Source organism: Molothrus ater, chromosome 14, assembly GCF_012460135.2.
Source record: "Molothrus ater isolate BHLD 08-10-18 breed brown headed cowbird chromosome 14, BPBGC_Mater_1.1, whole genome shotgun sequence".
Lineage (NCBI taxonomy): Eukaryota > Metazoa > Chordata > Aves > Passeriformes > Icteridae > Molothrus > Molothrus ater.
In genome coordinates, this window is record NC_050491.2 from 7,862,258 (window position 1) to 7,887,886 (window position 25,629).

The 25,629-nt window shown below is 40.4% G+C and overlaps 1 protein-coding gene across 1 annotated transcript; it reads right to left on the bottom strand.

Annotated features, from left to right (window-relative positions):
- TBC1D8B (TBC1 domain family member 8B) lies at positions 1–25,629 on the bottom strand. Its single transcript, XM_036402404.2, has 21 exons — positions 25,488–25,629; positions 20,092–20,202; positions 17,924–18,042; positions 17,077–17,302; positions 15,922–16,162; positions 14,679–14,886; positions 13,103–13,270; positions 12,402–12,551; positions 11,110–11,260; positions 10,682–10,896; positions 10,112–10,229; positions 9,126–9,411; positions 7,694–7,823; positions 5,700–5,798; positions 4,524–4,592; positions 4,086–4,326; positions 3,352–3,417; positions 3,169–3,252; positions 2,261–2,317; positions 1,847–1,944; positions 1–1,553 (listed from the first exon to the last, which is right to left on the bottom strand). Exons 1-21 carry the CDS (start codon positions 25,615–25,617, stop codon positions 1,146–1,148), a joined length of 3,375 nt encoding a protein of 1,124 aa, XP_036258297.1. The 5' UTR covers positions 25,618–25,629; the 3' UTR covers positions 1–1,145.

The following is a 25,629-nucleotide window of genomic DNA, read 5'->3' on the forward strand; positions in this document are numbered from 1 at the left end:
TAAATTCCTTCTAGCATCAGCTACCAAAAATTCAAGGTCAACATTTCTCAGCTTTTACACTGGCAGAGCTTTCCTCCACAGGATCTCTGCTATATCATATTTTATATATTAAAATTTTCAAGTCAGATTCAAGGGGATTTTCTTGTTGCCTTGAATCCTGACAGAGGGAAAATATTACAGCAGCAACAATCCACAGTGCTATAGAAAAGCAATAGCAATTACTGGGTTGAGATATGAACTCAGGGTAGGCAAAGAAGCAACTGCAATCTGTCCCTAAGCAGCTCAACAGTCAACACAGCTACAGATGGCCTGTGTTTGGGCTTTCCAAACACCAGCAAAACTCCACATTTCATCAACATGCTCCTAGGAAGCCAACAATGGCTCCTCTTGCCAGATAAACTACAACCACCATGTGGTCAGACAGATTTAACCACTGCTTTCCCTTGATTTTAAACAATCACTATTAGTTTCTGCATCCTTGTGTAGTCTGGATGACCAAATAAGCTTCCATCCTTTTCACCTTTTCTTTGTAGGAGGATTGGTATGAAAATGGGAAGGAGGGGCTGGAATCTACTAGAGTCCAGACCCATGGGTAACATCAAAGCAGAGGAACTGTGAGCAGGACAACTTCCTTTTCTAATCTCATGGTCCTGTCATGCTACCACAGCCTCTGTTCTTAGTCTTCACCCTGCTTTGGCCCCAGTCCACAAGCAATTTGGAAATAACTAATTAATGTGGAAGACAACCTCCAAGCTGTTGACACTCCTTTAAAGTGAAAATGGGAAAAAGTCATTCCTTTTATCACAGTAATAGAAAAAAACCTGGAGAACACCTCGTGTAACAGTGATTCAGACAGGTTTGCAACAGGTACACATCCAGTATCTCCAAGCAATGCTGCATGTTTTAATAACATGGTAAAGGCAGTTCATTATTCAGTTCCTCTTTTGGAGTGAAACTTATGAACAATGCAAGAAAGTGACTGTGCTTCAAACTATTTTTATTTACATTACATACCAGTAATCTGATACTTGAAGCTAATTCTTCAAATTTAATTTCCTATGTCAACACCAGACTTGATTTCCATAGTTACAGCCTTCATTTGTAAGCACTTTATGTGATTAATTCAGAATCAAATGTAAAGAAAATTACACTCTGGTTCTTGCTTTAAGTTGTAAATTTTTAGCACTCTCTATTTTAGCTTTTATGTCATGAGGTTTTTCAAAAAATCTCACAAAGGCTGGCTCATTTAATAAGGATGCCAGAATCTGTTCAAAGGCAAAAGACCATTCATGGTTCCCTTCCAAACTCTGCGTTCTACTGCCTTCAGTCTGCTCAGAGCTGCTTCCCTCCTGCCTCTCTCTGCCCTCAGCAGCCACTTCTGTCACAGCAACTGGGCTTCTGACAGGTGACATGGGACTCTGCAGCCTTCTGCCAACCTCTTCCATTTTCAGCAGGAGGCTGGTCACCACGGCGATGGCCCGGTACAGGAGCTCCTCCTCAGGATCCCCATGGAACAGATTGTAGAGAGTTTTTGAGAACTGGATGAACTGAGACTACAGAGGGATATAGAGGAGACTGCTCAGAGAAGAGCAACACAACTGTTCTGTTTCACTGCTGCTGCCTGGCACCTGGTGCAGCAGCTCTAACAACAGCATGGACTAGCTCTGAGAAACCTACGTGTGTCTCACAGTCCCTCCCTTGATACATTACAGCAGTTTTAAAAAGCCACAGTCTAATGATTGATGTGAAGATTTGAAATTAAAGGGATCCTAAAAATCCTTCAGAAATATTGTAATAGGACTTAAAGGGTCCTAAAAGGCATTTAAATAAGACTCAAACAGTTTACCTGATTCATTCTTGGCAAATCCTTGACATTTTCTTCTTTTTTAAGAAGTTCATCTTGCCATTGCTTCAGATATGCCTGAATATCAACCTTCCCCTTTCCTTTTTAAAGGGGAAGAAGTGTAAAAAAAAAAAAAGTGAACAAACAAGAACTGAGACCTTCCCATGAGGGATGATAAGCAAAAGAACTGGAATATTCAATGTCACTCCTTCTCAACAGAGTGGTGGGGCAAGGACTTACAGAGGACCAGAGTTTACTTTTGCCCTTTTGCTCCCATGACTACACTTACATAAGAGGACAGAATGTTAGCAGCATGCTAAGGTTGATGTTACTTAATATACTCTGTCACCACACACTTTCCCAGCTCTACTCCCCCAAAGGACACAGTTACCAAATGTGCCACCAGGAATCTTTTACCTTTTTCTGGGCTGCTCTTCAAAGAACCACTTTCGAGATTATCCCCAACAGATGAAACTACAATTTAGGAGGAAAAAAAAAAAAGTTACTTATTTCAGAAAAAAGGACCAATGTTTCATTTCCCTTATCAAAAATTCCTTCTTAAGGCACAAGACCCTCAATGTTCTCAGCACAGATTAGGTCAAGAAGAAACCACATGGCAAAATCTGCATACTTTCTATAAAACTAGAAACCACTGTGAAGATCCCAAATGAAACTGCTATCAATTAAATAATCTTTATAATGTTCATGGTGCACGACTTGAAGAGCAGCAGGAACAGTACCTATATATTTGTCAACTTTAGGCAGATTTTAAAACCAAAAAGGGATCTGTCTTCCCTATAAAAATTCCACAGGTTTCAAGAGTATTTGAAACAGATTATTTTATCAACTCCATAAATTTACTAAAGCTTTTTCAGCTCACTTGGTCTAAAATGAAAGCAAAGAATTTTGAAACACTTATGTGCCTCAAAGTAAGTATGGATTTGGTATTTTTAATTCCTGAGGCAGAAAATACCATTCCTTTATGCCCAGGAAAAATCAAACAGCCATCACTTCAACACTGCAACAGGCTGCCCACAATGCTGACAAAGCCAACCAAATCCACTCCCCTATTTCCATGTAATCACCCAGGGGCCTTTGAATTCAACCATCAGATGAGCTATCCACAACTTGTGCACAAGTTTATTAAATTGTACAATTTATTAAATTGTAACTATCTACAGAAGATCTTCACAAGGGATTCTGTTAAAAGGGGTATGATTTACTGGATTTACTTGTTTTCAGAAGAAAGCTCCCCATTTTTCACAGGATAATTAATAGATTCCTTCTAGTATTCTGCAGGCAAAACCTCACACTCTGGAGCTTACCACTGAGCTGGCTGAAGTGCATCAGTTCTTCTTTTGAAAGATCATCCCCTTTGGAAGGGCTTAGAGATTCTACTTCAGTAAAAGCTGCAATAAATGATTAAATAACGTGGGTTCATGGTGCCCAGGCATTACCAAAGCAGTGATAACAATGACAAAAAACAAATGACGCTGTTTCTCACTTACCTGGAGGGATGTGCAACTTAAAAAGAAACTTGAGTTTGTCAGTGAAGCTTCCATTATACATCGTATCTGTTAGGGGAAAGGACAGTCTATTCAACTGGACCAAACTTTAAAATACCCTCTTAACTTAAACAAATACAACCCAGAGAGGTTGGAACTGGACATGTGCCCTACCTTACAGGGATTATAATTAAATATGAAGCTTAAAGAAAGCTCTATCACCTGTGGCTGAGCCTGAGGTTAGCCTACACTGATGAAAGAACACTAATAATGTCTATGACTTACTAAAATAAAACCACAGCACCAAAAGAAATAAAGCACTAATGTCTTCAGAATTTCCCTTAAATTTTTGTTTCCTGAACATACCACTTTGAAAACAAGATGAAAGGAACAGAGCAGTGAGCCAAGAAAACTTTCAGTTTCCCAGAGGAATAAGGCATTGGTCATCCTGCACAATCAGTGTAAAAGATGACTTAATATGAAGAATTATCATAAACCAAACAGGCTGGGCAATGAGATCAGACCATTCTTCATTTGTGGATATATTGATGGCCAAGCCACATTTAAATCTAATCTCCAAGAGGAAACTATTCTGCCTGTAATAAAAATCACATTATTTGACCCTGTGTTAAGAGACTCAATCTCCTCAGCTTTTGTATAGAGTATGGAAGGTGATACACCCCAGGACTACTCCCAGGAGCCTTGTGAATGTCCTCATGTGTGTTTTGTTGCCATACCAAGAACACAGGCAAATTGTTTGAAGTTTATAAGGCAGTTGGAACTCTCATCCATCAGTCGGAACGTCCAGAGAGCCAGGGAGTCTCTGTTGGCACAGTGTGACCAGGGGCTCAGCAGGTGGCACAGAACCCTGAACTGCTGGCAATCAACCCGGTACTGCTCAAGGTAGGGCAGGCTGGCATCATGGTGCTGCAGCACAGGACTATTTACACTCCAGTAACAGGAAAGAAAATGCTCCTTCTGCAAGGCAAAGATAAAACATTAGGTGTCAGGAAACAAGAAGTCTCTCTGGGAGAAAGATGTGAGGAGTTAACTACATAATGAGTAGTACAGCTGGCATATAAAACACAGATTGAGTCCAACCTTTATTTACTAAAACCATTTCAAAGTCTACTGTTAAGATGGCTGTTTGGTAAGTGAGGAAAATGGCACATTACCTTGAATAATTCATAAAGCTCTTCAAGATCACTAGGACTGAATTTTACTTCTTGAGACACAACACGTAGCTGAAACAAAATCAAGAAAAAAATTAATTAATGTGTCTTCCCTCTTTGGAACAACATTATGGGAGATTTAACATTACATTAAGAGACAGTGTTTGCATATTCCAGGTTTTGCCATGTTACAATTAGAAGAAGAGCACTTCTTTTAAAAAGTAATCAGAAGATTATATATCAAAGTAAATAATGTCTCAAAAAAAAGACAAGCTTAAGGCTAGTCACATTACTAACATACATGGAGCCTACACTATGAAAACCAGGAGATAGAACTCAATTATTTATAATGACATAACATATAGCTTCCTTTAAATGCACAAATGCATGTTCAGCTCTCAACGGTGAAGCTGAACCCTCAGGTTTTTTTAATTAAAAAAAATTGTTCATCACTTTAAAAAAAAAAAAGTTTGCAGTAAGACCAGCTTCTAACTTCACATTATACATGTTTTGTAAAATTAAATACAACAATACCATCTTAGCATAACCACCAGCATTTAGTTTCAGTTGCTATCAGCCACATTTACTACAGAAAGAAGCACTAGGTGGTGGACAGACTAGTATCATCATCAGGTATGGAAAAGAGCCACTGAAGAAAACAGGCAAACAAAGGAAGCTTCTCACCTTCACTGAGCAGTCTGAATTGAAAGGATGAGATAGGCAGATAGCTGCCACATTACCAGACATTCACACACAACACAGACAAAAAGCAACCTCTGTTGAATGCACTACAATAACCTCTTCAGTGCTGCTTCCTGAAGAAAAAATGCAGGTGCTTAATTGTTTTACTGTATGGTGCTCTATGCCTCTGAGAGAACAGTATTAACACCAGCAGATAGAAATATAGGTCAGCCTGTTCCAATCCACACAAAGTGTGAGAGATGCACCAGCCTTTTGAAGTGGTTGGCAATGGTGCTGCTTGTAAGGAGACCAGAAGGTCATGCTGTGATTTACAGCCTGAAAACATCACAGGCCAAGCCTCAGTTAACAGACACCCTGCAGACATAAGGGGGTTCAGTACAAAATCATATATTTGGCCTGGAAACTGCAGCTCTTCTCAGAACCTTCCAAAAGGGAATTTTATCAGGGAGAAGGCTGGAACACTTGCCAGTCACTCACCACATTCTGCTTGGTCGTAGCTTCCAAGGTCTGGATCACGTAAAGTCGGTTCCTGCAGCGCAAGCTCTCCACGTCCTCATAGCGAATGTCACCGTACCTCTGAGGAGAAAAGCACCAGTCCATGCAATCAGCTGCTGGGAGACACATCTAAACAAGGACCTTTGTCTCTCTTGCATCTAATAAGCACATTACAGGCATGGACACAAAGGAAGATCAAAGAAACTCTGAGGAAAAAAATAATTTATTAGAGCACTAACATTCTCCTTAACCAGTGTAACTTTTAAAAGGGTGTTTGAAAGGGTGTTTCAGAGGGTGATGGAGAAAGAAGAAACTGGAGTAGTTCCCTGTGTGGGAAGAAAAAGGAAGAGATTTTACTGTGTGTTGGCTTTATACCCAACTCTGTTATCACATAGTGACTACTTCTGCAAGGCAGCAAAGTCTAAGATGTGCATGTTTTCAGGGACTGAAGTTCACTCTAGTGAAATTAAGAAATCAGCTAAGTAATTTCTGAATCATTCCTGGCTACCTCTGTAATTTCTAAAGGACATGAAAGGTGTCTGAGCACTGGAGTGAATAAATGCATTTATCTTTAAGGAAAAGTGGGATAGGAGGCAAGAACTAGAAACAAATTACCAGAGAAATCATGGAACAAATTATTAAACAATTAAAATATAAACAGAAACCAGTTGATCGAAACAGGATATTCTTTATCAAGACCATGTCAAATCGATTAAATTTCCTTTTATGAGGAAATTCACTAGATCCAACTTCTCTTCTGTAAGTTTTTTGACACTTTTCAGCAGCACAGGCAACCAGAAAGACATGGCCTAACTATGACCACCATGCACCAGGGGCAAAACTGCTTCTAATAACAAACTTTGAGAACAAATAAGTTGATAAACAAAAAAATTAGGCAGGACTTCCAGAAGCTCTTCTGCAATGTGTTTGTCCCCTTATCAGCAATGCTCTTTAAACAAGATATGAAAAACAACAACACAGACAAAAGAGTCTGAGCACATTAACTTTGATGAAAGGTTAAAGGAACTGGTTGTATTAAACCTAGCAAAAGAACAGATCTGGCAACTCCCTTTTAGGAGAGCAATCTGTTAAAACTCATGCTTCTCACTTGGAGTCATGATGAGGCTGGACTCCAACTGAGCAGCCTGATCTAGTTGTCCCTGCTCACTGCAGGGGGGTTGGATTAGATGGTCTTTAAAGGCCCCTATCAACCCAAGCTATTCTATAATTGATTCTATGACCAGACTTGAAAGGGTAAATGATGAACAACCACCTAACAGCAACAAGGAGCTATGGAGAAAACCACAGCCAACTCTCCTCAATAGTGCTTTCTGAACATCGGAGAGAAATTAACTCGATATTATCCCACATGGGCAGACAAACCCTATGATGGACTAGAGTTTCTGCAGATTTTCTTTTGTGGAACTGTTTTAACAACACTAGACTTTTTAAAGGATGATCTGGGAGGATGCTGGACAGGAAGCTGAACTGGATAAGCTGTTGAGTTTTCTTCTAGAACTGGCTTTCTGTGTTCCTGTGGAGACCACTACCAGCATCCCTCTGGTTTGAAACAAAGTGGAAGCAGAGAGAAATAGCATCTCTGAATTGTAACTCATTCACTGGCGTGGCTTCTGAGCACTGGTATTGGGCAATGGCCTTAGTAAGAACATACACACAATATATAATGAAAATCTGAATTAATTTAATGTGCTAAAATGTTATACAGTCTTCCATTCTCTAGGTACACATGACTTCTTCATGCCTGATTAGACTGCCAAAGAATCTGCATTTGTGCATGAGTCAAAGGAACGAAACTGAACTACATTTTAAAATTCAACAAAGTAAAGAGCCAAATTTCTACCAATCCAGACAGATTTTCTACCCTAGTTTGTACAATGCAACTGCACTGTTTCAAAGTAGCCCATGAAACATTAACACTGCACAGGATGCAAAAACATGCCCACAAGAGCACATACTTCATTTGACTCTCGGATCAGATCAGTGATGTCCACTTTTGGATGGTCACTCTTTGTATCACTGAGGTTGGAGCCCTGCTGCACAGCTGGAGGTAAAGGACTGTCTTTGTTAGTGACACTGTCAAAAAATCTGCACAAAGCAAACACATGAGAGATCAGCAGGAACCAGTTTATCACAATAAAACAATAACATTGGCATCTACTGAAGAAAAAGTGAGCAGAGAATAGGAAAAAACAAAGAATATCAGAGTCAGTAGCACAAATGTGCTATAATAGTAACAAAGATACACAAACATTGGAACTGCCCACCCAGAGAAGGTTGTAGAACACCTAACTTTGAGAGATTTTAGGACTGAGCTTATGTGATCTAGTGCCAGCAGCAATCCCCTTTTGAGTGGGAAGTCAAACTAGACTCTTTCCAAAGTCTGTTCCATTTGGCAATCCCCTGGTTTTCTAATTCATATAGCAAGGTTGTACGAACTGGGCTTAGAAAAAGGCTTGTCCTGAACAGTGAACAAGACAATCTTAATTCCCCCAGATGTATAAGACAAAGACATGCCTGATCTGTAGATAAGCAGATCTGATCTGATCTGCTTATCTCACCCACATAACCAGCCTAAATATATCCAGTGGGGAAGCAGATTTTACAATAAACACCAGACTGCATGGTCTCATAACAAAAACTACATTTTCTTCAATAATTCTGTAGCTCCTACCCCATTCAAACATGCAACATGTAAAAACCTCATTAAACAGAAATTCTTATTATCAGTTCTTAACAGTCATAACTTGTCAACTGCTATAGCACAGTAATTTTGCTGTTCTAATACTCCATGATACACAACCAGAGCATCAACAAGAGAATTTAGTTAGTGAAGAAAAAACAGTACAAGTTTTGTTTGCAGTACAGTTTAAAGTCAGTTAGAAGCACACTTCACGTTGCTAACATAGAACAAACATCTCATCATGACTGATGAGCTCATCACATTTTTTTTGGTCTAATTTCTGTCTTAAACCATTAACATCAGAGGATTCAGCAGCCTAAACTACAAGAACCAAGCTGAAGAACTTGCTGCTGTAAATTGATGCCTGAACTGATGTCTGGAACAGTCATAATGGGCTTTAGATATTCTCATCAAGGCAATCTGCCGTATATACATGATACAAATTCAAGGTTAAAAGCACATAGCTTTTTCTTTAAAATTCACAAAATAGTTATGGTTTTAGTAGAACTTTAGGATGGGATGCTCAGAGGATCCAGGCCCAATTTCCAGCCACCTCTTCCAGAATTTCAGCCTGAGATGAGCACTAATTCTTTTGAAGCCTTTTGAAGTCTTGGCTAGATGTCTTCTCAGCTACCTCAGAATGACTTATCTACATGCAATTATAGCAGCTGCTATGTAGCCTGAACGAGTAACAGTTACACTGATACCTGTTGAGAACAGTGACTGCTTCTGCATCATCCTTACAAGTGAGCAACTTCTCCATGTTGTATTCCAGCACTGCAAGGCCCAGCTGTAAGATTGCCTTTATTCCATCATAGAAGAAACAGTCCACCACATTGACTGCACATTCAATTGGCAGCACACTGATAAAAAGGGTAAGGAACCAGGAGAGAGAGACCGAGGAGAAAAAAGTCATGTCCGTCATGTGGTCTGTCAACTGAGGCAGGTGAACCCTGATGAGCTCCTCAAACACTGCCTGATCTACCAAGGCACCTGCAGGGAAAGGATAACAAAACCACCACCCAAATCTTAACACAGAGAAGCACACTTCTCAGAGCACCAGCCAGAAACAGAGTTCCTGTCCTAGTGCAGCTTTGTTGCACAAGCACACCCAGGCCCAGCTGCAGGGAGCCATTGGCTCCTTCCCCCATGCTGGAAGCTGTGCTCTCCATGCCTGGGGACAGAGCCTTGGGCATGCTCCAAGTGTGTTGGCACTTTGGTGAGTACATGGCTGCTTCCAGTGACTCTCCTGACAGCCAGTACAATCCCTGTGCAACAAGAGAGAAACTTCACACCATTTTCTTCTAATATATACACCTGTAAGAACTGCATATGAGATCAAAGTCCAAGTCTGGACCTGAAGTAACTCCTTTACCTAAACTGGCTAAGTTTCAAATAAATAGTATGAACTGCACTTGTAATTCCAAAAGAACAGTATAATAGTCTAACAATTTCCTGAATAGCTATGCCTAGAATACTGACAATATCTGAAAATCACATCCATGCCTATTTAAGGAGAAATCATGGGATGTTCTCCATTTTCTACTCCACAATACTGAAACAAATGCAATGGTTTCTCTCCACTGGTCAGTCTTCAGCTCATTCCTTACATTTGTTCTTAATGAATAACCATTGACATTCAATAGAGGTAGACATTCAATTCAAGATGGATAAAAAAGCAGATGGATGTTACCGATGATTCGGCGATTGAAATAATCAGGGAGCATCCTTTCACACACAGCAACCAAAAGCCAGAATGCTTCCTCCTCTTTAGCATACAGCAGAAGCACTGATGTCAGAATATTCATTGCCTACAAGAGTCAAATAGGAAAGGAAACATTTAAGAGAAAAGACAGAGAAAACACAACTGGTATTATTTCTTAGAATTTATATTTCTGAAAGCACTTTCCAGCATATTTTTAAAGTGCTAGGATAACCTACAGCCATATCCAGGACAAGACTTTTACTTCTATGTTATTAAACACAGAAAAGAGTATCTAAAGTACATAAAATATTTTTAAGTGCTATATGTCTCATTAGAATACAAATGCATATATGAAGTAGACATGACACCATTTATAAACTAATCCAAGTACAATGTAAAAACTCATTTTATACAATGGCATGAAATAAGCAAAGTAAGTGAGCCACTAAGCAAGAAACTATTCCACATTTCTGTGACAGATTTTATGAGGTGCTACCATACTGCCATCATGAGCTAATATTTCAACAACTAACACTAAGACTCTCAAATCTTCTATACCTGACAATATCCAATTTGTGGATTCCTGAATGCATAAGCTGTAAGAACTCTCCTGAGGGCAGAAATTCCTGTGTCACTTTGAAAAGCAGGATGCTCAGGTAAGGAGCGACGTAAATCTCGTTCAATTTCATCAGTAGCCAAAGTGCACGTTCCTAAGGACTTCTCCACCAGCTCAGTGTAATAACCAGGGTTGGATGCCATATCATTTACAGCACCTGCCAATACATTGCATAGCACAGTATTAGAGGACAACAGTAAAGCAGCAATTTGATTGTTTGCAATTTGTATAAAAATTTTGGTGACTACTGAGGTACCTCATGAATCTCCAGATATTTTAGTAATTCTACTGGAATTAATGGAAACAATCAGCAATGAAAATTGCCAATGATGACTCCCAAAATGAACCAATTATACTTGTTATGCAATACCTGAGAAGAGAAGCCAGAGTTCTCCTCTTAATGCCTCTGGGATGCCTCTCACAACCAGGTCTCGAGTCTTCTTTGTCCGAAACATACTGACCCCATGGCCCCGTTCTGCAAACAGGATGTTCCACGACTGCTCCTTCATTTTTTCTTTCAACTACCAAAAGCAGAAGATAACAAGCATTAAGTATACTGGTAGATTCTCCTCAAGTGTCAGAGAGCAGAAGTAAATTTTGCTCCCAGTAAGATTCATATAAACTGGAAACTGCAGCGTTGGCATCCGTATTGATGTGTGAAATGAGCGCTGAAGCAAATCAGAGCAAAATCCAGCCCATGCAGAGCACAAATTTAGCATGAAATGCCATCTCATACATGACCCACTATTCTTTAAAGTATGTTTCTACAAGATGCCACAGAAGGTAGATCTAATTCAGTATCCCATCTGACAAAAACCAACAAGTGCCACAGCACAGGAGGTCAAACAGACATTTCTCTGAAGCAAAGCAATTGTTGATCAGGTGCTCCAGCTCATGTGAGGCTCCAGGGCCGAGACAGGGTGAATGTCATCACTACAATTTCTGTGCATGCAGCACTAAGATTTAACATTGTTAAAGCAATTGAAGATACTGAAAGGAAAAGTAGATTTTGTTCACTTTTGTTCACCATACTATAAAATGCAGATCTAAAAATCTGGACTCCCTTTTGTCCTGCCCAAAGGACAGGTTTGTTTTCTGGTATTTATAATATAATATATTTCATATCCTAATTTACTCAGTTCTGCTGAAAGATTTTTTTTTCAAATAAAACCTGTCTTCTTTCACATACTATGCAGAAGCAAAAATTGGATGATGTGCTGCAAAAACAACTACATAAATATTCTCCAGAACCTAACTCTGTTAGACAGTGGTGCAGGAGAAAGAAACAAGGAAGAAGTTAAATCAATTTCTTAGACATTCTCCTTGGTCCCACAGAGTTTATAGTGACTTTGTATCTTGAAAATTCAGAAAGAAATGCAACATGTTCAGTATCATAAAACAAACAGCCAACTCTTCCCTGAGGGGTAGAAGAGCAGGAGAAACGAAGTCCATGAAGATAAGGCATATCATTTTAAACAAAATGAGCAGAAAATTGAATGGAGCTATGAAGAAGCACCCTGTGGACTCCAAATACAGAAAATGCAGATGAAAGAATACTGGCAAAGCCCCCAAGGAAATCAGCAGCCTGGCTGGAATTCACTTTGATATACTTCACTCCTTTCCAATTCAATTCCAAAACCTGTTGGCCATTTTATCCCTTACCATTTTAGAGTCAAGGTTCTCAGCATCCTGAGGATGGTAGACAGTCATAAGTGCTTCTGTACTGACAGTTTTGCTGTTATCTCTCTGGCCCATCTTTGACTGTCCTGCACCAAAATCCTTTGGGCTGTCAGTGGCAGAACCAGCTGCAACCTTGAGAAAAATTTAACAGTGGTACTTGTAAATAACAAACAATCCTCCAAGAAGCAGCACTGATACCAGACCATTATTGGTCATTATATTAAGTTACAGGTGCCAGATACAGACTTCTAAAATAAATAATAAACAGCAGTCCCTGCTCTGCACAGCTGGGCTTTCAGAGGCTGTACTCAGGGAAAAAAAGGCACCTCTCAAGCAAAAAACTAAATTACAAAAGGACAAATATTCATAATGAGAACTGAGAATAGGAGGATAAGGATGTCTGACCATTCATCATCACCAAAAAAAACCCATTCATACAGTGAACTATATAGAAAACCTGAGAGCACTTAAAAACCAGCATTAAGGCTGGAGTTGTTTTTCAAAACCTGATGAAAAACAAGGTAAAAGAACCCAAACAGGAATGCATTCACAGTAGCACCATTGTCCACATCATTCTCTTTCACATGGGCAGAGTTATTTATTTTTCTAAACCTTAAAACCAGAGGTTCATGACTTATTCCTATGAGCAAATTTCTAGAAATTAGAATTGCCAGAGCAGTTACCTCAGTACTTATGATGTGTTGTGGACTTGCAGTTGCATTGCATTTCATCCTGAGCTTTGCCACAAGCAGTTCAAAATCTCTCACCTCTGTGAAACGAAAAGCTGTTTTCCCTTTGGTACTAATGCTGACTCCTCTGTTGGCTGGATCTCCTTTATCCACCCCTGTGACCTATGGAACCAAGGACACATAAATTAAGCAAGGAATTTTACCTGCTTACTTATAAAAGAGAAAACCTGTTAGGAATACATGTGTAAATGGAACAGTGGGTGAAGCACACAAGCAGACTAGGTAACACAAGCCACAAGTTGAAAGCTCAACTGCCTGTAGCTATTTTAGCAAAAGGCACTAAGTATTATGCAACAGATTTTTGACAGAGTACCAGAAATCTTCAAAAACATTTTCCCAGCTGTGAATGGTCAGCTTCTTTGAAAAACCTTGTCACCTTCTACCCACTGAAGCAGTTGCTTTTTTTCTTACCATCCAAAAGCAGAGAAAAACATGACTTTTGTAAGTAATCAAATAAAACAAGTTTTACAAGACTGAATTTCCACTGAGAATACCCTGTCAAAACAGCTGTCATAACAGATGACAGCTAGAGCTGACTTTAATTGCCATGATGGAACAGTTACAGACTGGAGCAGTTAAAACAGTTTAATCATGCAAGTTCAAGTGTGACAATCATGAGAATCTAGACTGACTGGCATTGCTGATGTATTCGTGTTGTTAAAGGTAAAAAATGGAAATCCACTGAGCACGTTATTATAGGTAAGAAGGAAAGACCACTGAAATGAGGTAACTGCAGTCCTCCAGAATAAAGAGTGAAGGTCTGACAGCCCACAAGAATAAATTTAGAGCCAGCTCCTTTAACACACCCTCTTATGTTATGGAAGTCTCTATTGAAATGTGGCACTGAAATGTGGCAATGTCCCAGGTCACATGAAGTCAAGACAGAAATGAAGAGGGTTGGCTGCTTTTTTCCCAGAAGTTATTCTGCAGTATACTATAGATCTCCATTGAAATTCCAAAGCTGTGCCCTTTGCTATATGGTCTTTATTCTGTCCTTATAGTCTGTTGAGATTATCAGCTGTAATGGCATTGCTACTTGCTCAACACCTGGATTTTCCCAGGCTTTTTTAACAGACAGCACTGCTCAACTGCTGCAAAAAACTGCACTACTGAGCTAAGAAACACAGCAGCATTACTGATCTTCAAAGTCCTCTACCCACTACAATTCTTTACTTCTTACCTTGAGAATGTCTCATTAACTCACCTACAAGTACTAGAAAAAGCTTTTTCATTTAATAAAAATAAGTTTTAAAAAATTTCAATTCTGTACCAAGCTACAGAAATAAGAGTAAACAGAAAAGGGAAAGAAGACAGAGAAACAAGTCTTGAAACATGAAAGCAGTTCCAGAAATCTACAAACAGAATTCCTACATGTGGTATCCAGGGTAGGGGGAAATACATGACATCACATAAAATAAGGAGATTCTAATGAAAATCTGCTAAAGTGGCATTAAGCTACACAAGTGCAAAACTGCTGGTAGAAGTGACTCTGATTTGTAGTTTGCATTACCTCTCTCAATGGAATGATTACACTGCACAGGCTGCCATCCTGGCTGGCAAAGCAGATGTAGTTTTCTGAAATGCACATTTTCCCATGGGTGTTATAATGACTGAAAGGAACCCATAAGAAGCACTCATGAACTTCCTTCAAGGACTCTTCTTTAGGTAGCCTGAAGAATGCACTAAAATGCTTACTGTGGGCATAGCTCTCCAAGCCTCTGGATTAAAAACATAACACATGGGTAGGAAAGAGAAAAGAAAAATTAGTAAGTTTTAAATGTCTTTGCAAATACAAAAGTCAAAAATATCTTGGGAAAAGACAGTAAAATATCATGCCCTCCTCTCCCATAATCTATGGCATCAGTTTGGAGGGTTCAATGTTTTTTCTTGAAGAGGCAACAAAGGGCAAGACCAGACCTACCTGTACATTCACTTAACGAAATATTTAAATATGTCACTAAACAAGACCAGATCAATAATGTTCTTACACAGTAGAGCACTGCAGGGCCTACAGGTAGTGCAGAAAATAGAGCATTATGTGCTCTATTTCCCCACACACAAGAATAATCCATTTAAAACTAGAGCAACTTTTGGCTTGATGGAGGGTTAATTAGCTAGAAATGTAGCACATGTTGTAAACATCTGCCAGGGGCTAATTTTTCACAGGTAACTGCAGCCAGAAACAGTATTTTGTAGAGCAGCATCCCTCTCCAGCATTGCTACCAAACTGAGGAATCAAAGGAAAAGGAAGGACCTTAATCATTAAATTACTGGTATTCATGTCTTTCCCACCACCTAAAATAATGCTGTACCTCAGGAAAGCCATGCACCCATCAGTTATCATCATATAACTCATGGAGTTATCATTTACACATGCCTATTAAATGATTTCTTCCCCACCTTATCCTTCCTCATCAGGTATCTCTGGAGACACTGTAGCTTAACCTGAATTTTCTAATTCTAAATGCTGCAAGAACCCCTTTTCAAAATTCAAACTAATATACACCTTTTACTTGGAAGACCAGCACTGAAGATTTGATCACCTCCTGCCTTCATACAGACTTTGGATCCTGACAAGTAACAACAAATTACAATGCCTCACATGGCTTTGGTCCAACATTTTAATGATTCACTTGGTTAAGAAAATATCAGCTTTGCTAATATTTACAATCTCCTTGAGACAAGGATTCTCTTCCTCTTTTGCTCAAACAAATACTGGGCCCAGAGCAGGTGAACTATAAGCAATGCATTACCTCTTGGTGATCTGCAGAGGATCATGAAGGACTGGATCATTCTCAAATGTCTCCTTGTCAAAAAGTCTTCTAACTGCATAGTTTGCCAGCTGCTCCATAAGCAGGAATGTTTCACTTATGTGCAAAAACATGGAAAAATAATGATCTTCCCCATGGGAGCACACATGAATGCTCTCTGTCAGAATCACATTGGAAGTTTTCTCAAGTTTTGATATTTCATCCCAGGAGATAATAAGTTTTACTGAAAATAATAATGTAAGGACATATGAGTCAGTTCTCAATATCTGCCTGTATAAAAAAAGAAATGCAGTAGTAGCAGCTCTAATAGAGTATAATTAAACAACATAGTCAAATGATAACACACTTAGAAAGGACTACAAACTAATAAGCACAAAATGCATTCTCTTCATATTTCCTAAAAATTAATTCCATTAGAAAGAATTTCATAGAAAAGCATTAAAACACAGACCATGCATAACAACACAAGTTTACACCTCCTTTTCCTTGCTCTTATATTAAACTGCAAACAGCAAATAAACACCATCATACAAGCCAACCCCCTTCAACAGGGCTTCTTAAATTAAATCCATCATGTGTTGGCATGTAGAGGAACTGTGCCTTTTAGCTATGGCATTTCTCAATACAGATCAAAATCAGCTTTGAAAGGATCCTATTTTTGTATGTTTCCCATTTTCCACATAAATACAGTTATAGAACACACTATTAGAAGCATTTATTTGGGCATTTCAAACTAATGTTACACAGGGAAAAACAGAGTTATCTGCAATTACCACCAGTGTGTAGTGCAGCCATGTGAAATATTAAGCCTGTGTGTGAAGAAATAACTGTAATCCTCATAGAGTTAATACTGCAGCATGAACTAAAGGTGATGGACAACTTTTTGCTACAGTTAACTTCTGGAAGCCTGCCTTCTCTCTGAAGCTTGAATTGAGGAAGCATAATAATGGATATTGAGTAGTATGTTACACAAATGTATGCATTTCCATAAATTATGTTGGCAGTTTCTGCTCATCTCTGTAGAAATCTGCTCACATGCCAAAGCAGCTCCCTTAGCACACAGGAAGAATTCCTCCTAATCTGAAGGATGAGCAGTGCAGCATGAAGGGACACAGCTCAGCATCAAGGCTTACTTACCTTCTGCTCCAAGCAAAAAGGAGTAGAAACTCAGGAAGTTGGTACTGAGGTACAGCCATCCTTGACAGGGCACTCTGCCCTTCCAGTAACTGCATGAGTAGTAGGTAATCAACTTCTCCTGCTCTGGTAATCCAAAGCACTTCTCAAACTTCATAAGACCTTCACGAAACTTCTCAGGATCATCTTCTCTTACAAAAGAATATTTTCCCTCTTCAGCAATCAAACCCTACAACAAAAAAATCACATTACTTTATGCATGTGTCCATGTGGGTGGTTGTCATATATGCACCTGCATGCACACAGCACAGCATTCTTCCAACAGGAGAGCAAGTTTTAGAAGGGGAAGAAGAGTCTGAGAATCAAATCAAGGTCACAAATAAAATGTGCTATTTCAGACTCATCCTCCAAGTCTCCAACACAGCTTAGGCAAGACACACATTCCTGTGTCTCCTCCTCTGAAACAGACATATTTTCCTCACTTAATCCCAAGAGTTCCTGGGCTAAATATTTAGCATATATGGAAAAAAAAAAAAAAAAAAAAGAGACCATATGCTTCCCAGGCACTGTTAAAATTACTGTGAAATAATTTATCAACAGTTTTAGACCACTATGTAAAGGCATTTGATGTGTCATTTACTAAGTGGAGTTTAGGTCCAACAATCTTACTTAGCTATGGGGCAGAGACACAGGAACAATGGCACATGTTAAAGTGAGGAGTCACATGCTACTCAATCAGAACATGCAGCATTGCAAAGCTGTGCTTGAATATTCTATAGAGAACATATTATTTGTGTACAGTTAAAGGAAAAAGAATACTTAGCCTTTCCCAATTATGCCTGTTACTTACTCTTATCTTTCCCTGGACAAAGCTTGTAATGTCTTCATTTGAATCAAACACTGATAGAGTCTTCATAACATTGTGTTCCAGCCACTCCCAATGTTCTGTTATTTCTTCTCTGCTGGATCCTATTGAAAAAGAAAGTATTACTTTAAATTAGGACAGACTTCAATCATTTCACCAAAACTATTCATCAAGAGAATACTTAGCAAATTCCTGAGTCACAGAGCAATTTAGATACACAAGTCAAAATCACAAGTCTTAAATTTCTTGTTACCTCTTGTGAACACTGAAAATGTATTCAGTGTACATGAAACATATGCACTGCTGTGTTTTTATCTTTCAAGTCCTTCATGCAGCTCTATTTCTGGCCATTAAATCCAAAAGCATCTCAGCTTTGTCAACATTATGTGGCTCAGTGCTGAAGCCTGAGTTGGACTGACAGCTCCTTCCTGTCAGCAGCACCTCCCCAGCACAGACAGCACAGCACCACTGCAACACTCCCAGTTTAACAGGCCAGAATATGGGAAATGTGAGACCAAACCCACGAGGCTCAGCAGGAAATTAAATCTGTGCCTTTGATATCCTCAGCTTTGATCACTGGCCCACAACAGTTTCCAGAGCAGAACTTCAAGACTCAGGCCTGCTGTGCAAAATCCCTTACACGTGTGAGGATGTACAGCAAACATCACTGGAACCAGGGAGGCAGCAAGGACTGAGATGCCACGAGTGAAACTGCAGGGTTTCAGCACATTCAAAACAGAGTCAGTGCTTTAAAGGCAGTCACCATCAGATGCTGGGGGACAGTGAAAGTGAAAGAACTTACACAGGTTTGAATAAAGGCATTCTAGAATATAAATTAATTTATTCTCCACAAGAATGCTCACCAATCAAAGCAGGCAGTGTGATCACATATGTTGATACCCTCAAGCAAGAACACAGTTTGAACAATTGCTTTTTCTCAGCTTACTTTGTAAAGGGTAATTAACCAACTTTCAATGGACTCCATAGAATTAAAGTGGCCCTGTGAATGAATAAAAATTGCTCTAAATATAGTTAAATAAACTGTATTACACTGGGTGGATTTGCAGCTACACTTAACAAATTATATGAAGAGTAATTAACATAGCAATTACATCTCAAAAGTAATTCTTTTTCTCAGACTACACATGTAGGCCAATTATTTGAGTCACAATGTGAATCAGAGGCACAGAGGTGACCTAGAAATAAGGAAAGTTTTTTGTCATTGTTTAAATGGTTTAAGAGCATTGTTTCAGACCCGTAATATGTAATAGCAGGAACAAAGTATCAACCTTTGAATTTCTTCACAGAAGAAACAATCTAACACAATTAGAACAATTATATTATGTAGCTTTCTGTTGTAAAGTGTATCTATGCCTCACAAAATCTATATAAATTCAGCCCTAAAATGAAGATTGCCCTTTGTATTTTCCCAAGGGCTGACCTGATGGCAGTAGAATTCCCCAGAGGACACTTCTAACATGCATATTACTTTTTGATAGCCTATCACCAAGACTGACTTCTTCAGAAGTGGCTCTGAAATGTTATTATCAATTCACAAACTGTTCAAATTCTTTAAGGCTGCTCTTTTAAAGTGACATAAATTAAAGCCACAAGAACAAATCCATATTTACTTTTCCATTCCCTGTTGATTAGTAACACAACATGAGAAAGAGATAGAACTTGAACTACAAGAGCAACAGATAGAAGGAAGAATTCATCTCTGACCATGACTGTGAACCTGCATGTTTTAACATGCAGAGACAAAGCAAACAAAAATATTAGGATAAGCATCTACTGTTACTCCTACCTACAGCACAGTTTGGAATAAGCTGAGATGAGCTGGGACCATCTCCTGAACTGTGTCAAGTTATCCTTGCACCTTTCAAAAGAAAACATTGTGCCTCTGTCACTGACACAGTGCCCAAAGGCTTTGGTATCTGAAGGGCTCCTGCAGAAATCAGGCAATAAAAAGGTGTAATAGGACGAGTCCATAGATCTATTCTGAAAAACCGGAACCACACTGTGCTGTCAAGCTCAGGCTTGCAAATGCTTTTAAACCATTTAGAGGTCATGAGAAGGAGTGGCAATGTGAGAGGAGTAAGGCAAAGATGAGCCCCACGCGCCGCAGCTGCTGTGCCCGGTGTGGTACGTACCGCACGCGATGGACCAGTACACCTGCGAGTCGGGCGTCTGGTGCAGGATGCGGAACGGGGCCACCTTGGACGTGGAGTCCAGCACTGCATCCAATGTTCCCACAAGGAGACCTGGTGTGTCCAAGAAAAGTACACAGCACAGTGAAACTTGAGTTCTGAAATGCACACTCCCCTCTGATTCCTTCCTTGGGGAGCAGGAACACTGCCCAAGTAAGGACTAATGAACTCTGAGAAAATAAAACGCACAATTGAGAAGAACACAAAGTATTCCCAGAGGAACTTCTTTGGGATGTGATATTTTGATCCAGTAAAAGCCATGAGGCACAAATGAGGGTGAAGAAGTTTCTTGAGATGGCCCCTGTGAAGTGACAGCCATGCAGTATGTGTGAAACCAGAGCACAACCAGGGCAGTCCCAGCCTTCAGCGTGCACAACCAGTAATTGAACTACCTCTTAATTAGTTATTTACTGTTGTTCTGTTTTCCAGGCACAGGAAAGAGCCCTTCAAGACCATAATTGGCTGTCACCTCCCTGCCACTAAGTATTGAATTAGCTCCCATTAAATAGGGTTCAGAAGAAAATATACTAATTTCACTAAAAAGATAAACTTCATCTCTCCAGAACCAGGACAAAAACATTGTCTGGGAAAATGAGGGTGCATTTCATAATGACTCAAAACCATTCTCTCTCACTGTGCAGTAGAAAAGATATTAGCCCAGATATCTTAATCGATCCTTTAAAATCTAAAAATCAGGAAATTCTAAAAGAAGAAAAATCAATACTGAAAAAACAATTGAAACTTTTGGTTCCTGATGCACCATAAAATCTTTTCTTGTTACAACAGAAACAAAAACACAATCAACAGGATCTTATGCTTCTTTCCTGCATTTCCTATGTTTGCCCCCTTCTAGCATGGCCACAGAAACAGAAAATTCAATTGAAGCAAAGTTACCAAAGCAATCACACTGGGCTCTTAGTCTCCTACAGAAGAACAGAAAAATAAGAGATGAGATTACCCAAAAAATCATGATACAATTACTCAAGGAGCTGCTGTAAAGTCTGTTTCAGAAACCTGTTGAGATCGTGGAGGAAAAGCATTCCAAATAAATGCCAGTAGAGCTAGAATACAAAACTAACATAGCCCTTACAGAGCCTTTATATCTTTAAATACCCTTCCCTGTTTAACAGAAAATGATTTTTTGATTTTGGTTTTTAATATTCTGTAGAAGCACTAGATTTAGACAACTGCAAATGCATCCCTCAAAAGTTATTTTGGAATTTTTATGTTGGCTGCTTTGGGACTTTGGGTTTCACTTTCTTTCCATTAACCCCCTCCCAAATTATGAAAAATATAAATTGTGAAAGAATACAAGGAAACAAAATAAAGCAGAATTTCTAAGTCTAGACACTTATCCTCAGAGCATGGTCTTCCTGAGGATACGCTTTCAGCATAGAGCCTGTGGGACTACATCACTGTGGCTATTCAAGTTTCAAATGTCTTTGCTTCTCCTCAAAAACATGGAAGTAAATAATTACAACAAACCACCAAAAAAACCCCCAAAACCAACAAGAAAAACAAAATAAAACCACACAAAAAAAACAAACAAAAAACCCACAACCAGAGCAGCACATTACATCTCTGGTTTTGTCTGCAATTAACAGATTGTAAATTGCTGTTGGAAAGTAGAATTATTTTGTAGTTCCTGACTGAAGACAGACATTGAATAAGTAACAACATTTATGTCTGTTTAAGCAGCTTTTGCTTACTGAATGAGTCATGACACTGAGCTGATCTCAAAGATGGCTTTGCTTCAGCAAATATTGCATTATTTCATTCACAAATCTCCTAATAATATTTTCTGTTATAATATACAGTACAAGGATATTATTCACCATTTATAAGGCTAACTCAGCTTGAGCCAATGGTTAGCACAGTGCACTAGAAAGGAGCACTCCTCAAAATGCCATCCCAGCTCCTGTCTCCTTGGAAGGTCATCAGATTTCAGACACAATGAACTGTACCAGGTGAGTATCCATCACCTCAGCATTGCCAGTCATGAATGGGATCCAGACTACAGGTTTGAGCCTAAGGCAACAAACAGCCCCTTAGTACAGAACAAACTAATTCCATGGCTATGGGCACTGCCATAACCGTGAGGAACAAGCAGAGGCTCACTCATCTTCTCATCCTAGTCCTGAAAGTCCTCCACAAGCTGCCAGTGTTTGGAATTCTGCATTATTGGTTGCTGTATCCTCAAGTTCTTGTGTGTTTCTCCCCAGGCACTTCCTTGGATTGCTATTTCCCAATGGGAACCAAGGGACAACTTACAGGGGGTCCCTACTTCCATCTCTGCCTAAAACTAGAGTTTTTCCTGAGGATTCCACCTAAACATCCTCCTGCTTTGCTCAGAGAATGACTTCAGTTGTATCTATGAAAAGTGATGCACACTTATATGGAAAAAAGGCTCTGCTTTTAGAAAACATTCTCAGTTTCACAGCTGCCTGAGTAAAACAACTGGGAAATACCCTAGATGTTTCACTAAATAGAGTAAAATACTCTAGAAACCAAAATAAAGGGCGAGGATCCAGAACAGCTTTGAAATACAGATGTGTCATTCCCAAGATGTCTCTAAAAGACTTGGTTAGAAAAATATCAACATTAGCTCAGAGACATGTCACAAAAAAACCAGCATTGAAATTTCAGTGAAAGGTTGGAACTTTGTGACACCAAATACTCATGTGCAAAACTACTCCCAGCATACCCATCTCCTAATCAAGGTCCTTCCTAAATCAGAAGCAAAGCTAGAGCTCTGTGACCAGCATGCTTCATCTCACTAGACCTGAGTTACAGCACACATATTCACAACTATATTCTTATCCATCCACTCTGAAAACCTGACCAGCTCTCCCAGAGTGGCTCTGCAGGAGACAGAACAACCAGAGGACATGTCAGACAGCACACTTTGGGACAGCCCACTGCATGATGAATTATTTACCCAAGGGAGCACCACTCAGACAGGTTACAGCATCTGAATCCTTCAGGAGCTCTAAAACAGAATGAAGTGTGAAGCTAAGCAGGGAGGGAGGCAAGGCTGAGCACAGTCAGGACAAGGTTGTTGGACCTGTTCACAAGTCATCCACACAAGCAAACTCAGAAGGGTGGTGTGTGTGCACACAAGCCACAACAGCTCCCTGTGTCACCTACAGACCACAAACTGGTCCTGCCCCTGTCAGTCCAGAGGGGTCTTACAAACAAACCCAACTGCAGACTGCATTCTATTCCTAGGACAGCACCAGAATTCCCAGCCTTCCTCCAGGTAAGCACCTCTGTTGACATCTGTCTTTTGCTCCTTTGTCTGTACCTTTCTCCAGGTACTGGCTGCTTCCCCAAAACTTCCCTCCTTAGAGCCTGTCCTGCCCACTGTACTCCTGTACTTTTGGGAATCCTTAGTCACCTCCCCATTAGTGCTATTCAAACCCTGCAGCACTGCCCATCTTTGTCTCCACTCCTGTCCTCAGGCATTGTGACTCTTCCCTTGTGACTCCTGCACTGCTGCCTCCCTCTTTTCACTCCTCAGTGCTGCCAGTCACCTCAGGCCTTGTCTCACCAGCTGTAAAATGCTCTCCAGGAGAACAGGATTGTACATTTGGGATGATTTCATAACACAGCAGCTGTGCTTTGCTTTTTCCTAAAGAAGTGCTAATTTTCTCAAGTGACATGCAGCAATATCAAATTAATGCTGGCTTATACCTAGGAGGTTTGACTATTTCCAAACCTGCTAACACAAATGTAATTGCAGTTTTATGCAACTGTCTTGTTAATCTTTCTTAATCACAATTTTAATTCAAGAACATCTCACTCCTTTTGTTTCTGTCCAGGGAAAAAGGTAACTTGCACAGAAGAATCTAAGAATTTACAGGAAAAGTTGCAGAAATAAAATGTGCAATGCTACAGCAAAAAAAGCATACTACAGCAACTATCCCATCCAAATGTTTTTTCCACACTGTCAACAGCCACAAAGAGCAGGAGAGCAGTTACAGAAACCTCACCTTCACCAAAACCCAAAGGCCACGTGCAGGGCCAGCTGTCTACCCAGCTGTAAGCCTATGAGGAGGTTTTCAGAAGAACAACTTATTCCAGTTCTCATTGTTCCACTTTAATCACAATCCTTCAATGAATTTTATCATGCAGAAAGTGAACCTTCATAGCAACTTGGTTTCCTTGGCTTACAAATAAATCAAGGTAGAGAACAGGCCATCAAGCCTGATCCCCACAAGACTTCCAAGCTCACAATATATCACCCTTAGTTCTAAGCCAAGGCCTGACATCACCTATCTGCTTATAATACTATGATATGCATAGCAACCTGGGATTTTGGGATGCTTGCTTTCACACTTTTCACGTGCCCTGCCAGTGGTTCAGATGCCAATGAAGAATGCCCCACCTCCAGCTGCAAGGGCCATTTCTATATCTGAAATTCACCAGCCAGAAGTTTGAACCTTGCGGTTTTATTCAATAAAATTAATAAATGTTCCCACACGACAATTATGCCTTATGTTTAACACAGCTTGCTTCAGGATGACACGAATTAGAGAAAGCCTAGAAAAGCTACAGAAATGCAAAACACTCGAGAACCACATCCCAGTGGGGAATGACTTTATGCTGATTCCCTGTAGGATTTCTCCTTGACAGGGTCAATGACAGACGCCACCAGTCTCTGGAGGAGTCGGTTCTAGTCAGAATAGCTGCCACTATCACAGAGGTCTCAGCAGCAGCTGGGGCCCCTGCAGTGCCTGATGATACAATCAGGAAAGAATTATAAATAGAAACTCAGCTCCATACCTTGAAGTTCTCATGGAATAAACTTTATTAAACGATGATTGATTTCCTGTCCCACTCCTCTGTCACTCTCCTGACCCACCACTGCTGACAAGCCCCACCAAATCATCTGCTTGCTTTTAAAACAAGCAATCCGAAATGCCTGAGCAGGAGTTCATCTCAAGCAGCCCCAGAAAAAGGGATTTGGAAACGAGCATCTTGCCAACAAAGCAAGACAGATCAGTCCTTCTTCAGACGCGTCCACTTGCACCGAGCTGCCCATGAGCCGTGCGGGGCTCCGCCGGAGCAGAGGCTCCTCAGCCGGCGCCGGGGCTGCGCTGCCCACGGTGCCCCGGGCATGCGGAGCGCCCGCCGCTCCAGCCCTGCCCGCTGCCCGTGCCCGCCGGACCCTGCTGCCCGGGCAAAGGAAGGCGGGAAGAACCCCATGAGAAACCCAGGAAGGGCCGGGGCTCCAGAACCCGAGCGGGTCCCCTTCCCGCCCCTCTGGCTGGGAGTCCTGGGGCTGACAGACCCCGTCCTCCCGCTCCAGCCCTGCCCCGGCCCCACGGGGGCAGTACCTGCTAGCCCGCCTCCGCCCTCCTCGCCATAGCCCCGCCGCCTCTGCAGCACGAAGTACTGGTTGGAGCGCTCCTGCACCCACAGCTTGAGGGCATTTTTCAGCAGCACCTCCTCGGGCTTCAGCCACATCGCGCGGCCCCT

Excerpts from the sequence above, each read along its gene's own strand:
- TBC1D8B (XM_036402404.2), bottom strand. The coding sequence starts at position 25,617 with ATGTGGCTGAAGCCCGAGGAGGTGCTGCTGAAAAATGCCCTCAAGCTG. Across the intron at positions 16,163-17,076 it reads CTTTTTGCTTGGAGCAGAAG|TAAAACTTATTATCTCCTGG; the intron begins GTAAGTAAGCCT and ends TATTATTTTCAG. Across the intron at positions 2,318-3,168 it reads GCACTTCAGCCAGCTCAGTG|TTTCATCTGTTGGGGATAAT; the intron begins GTAAGCTCCAGA and ends CCTAAATTGTAG.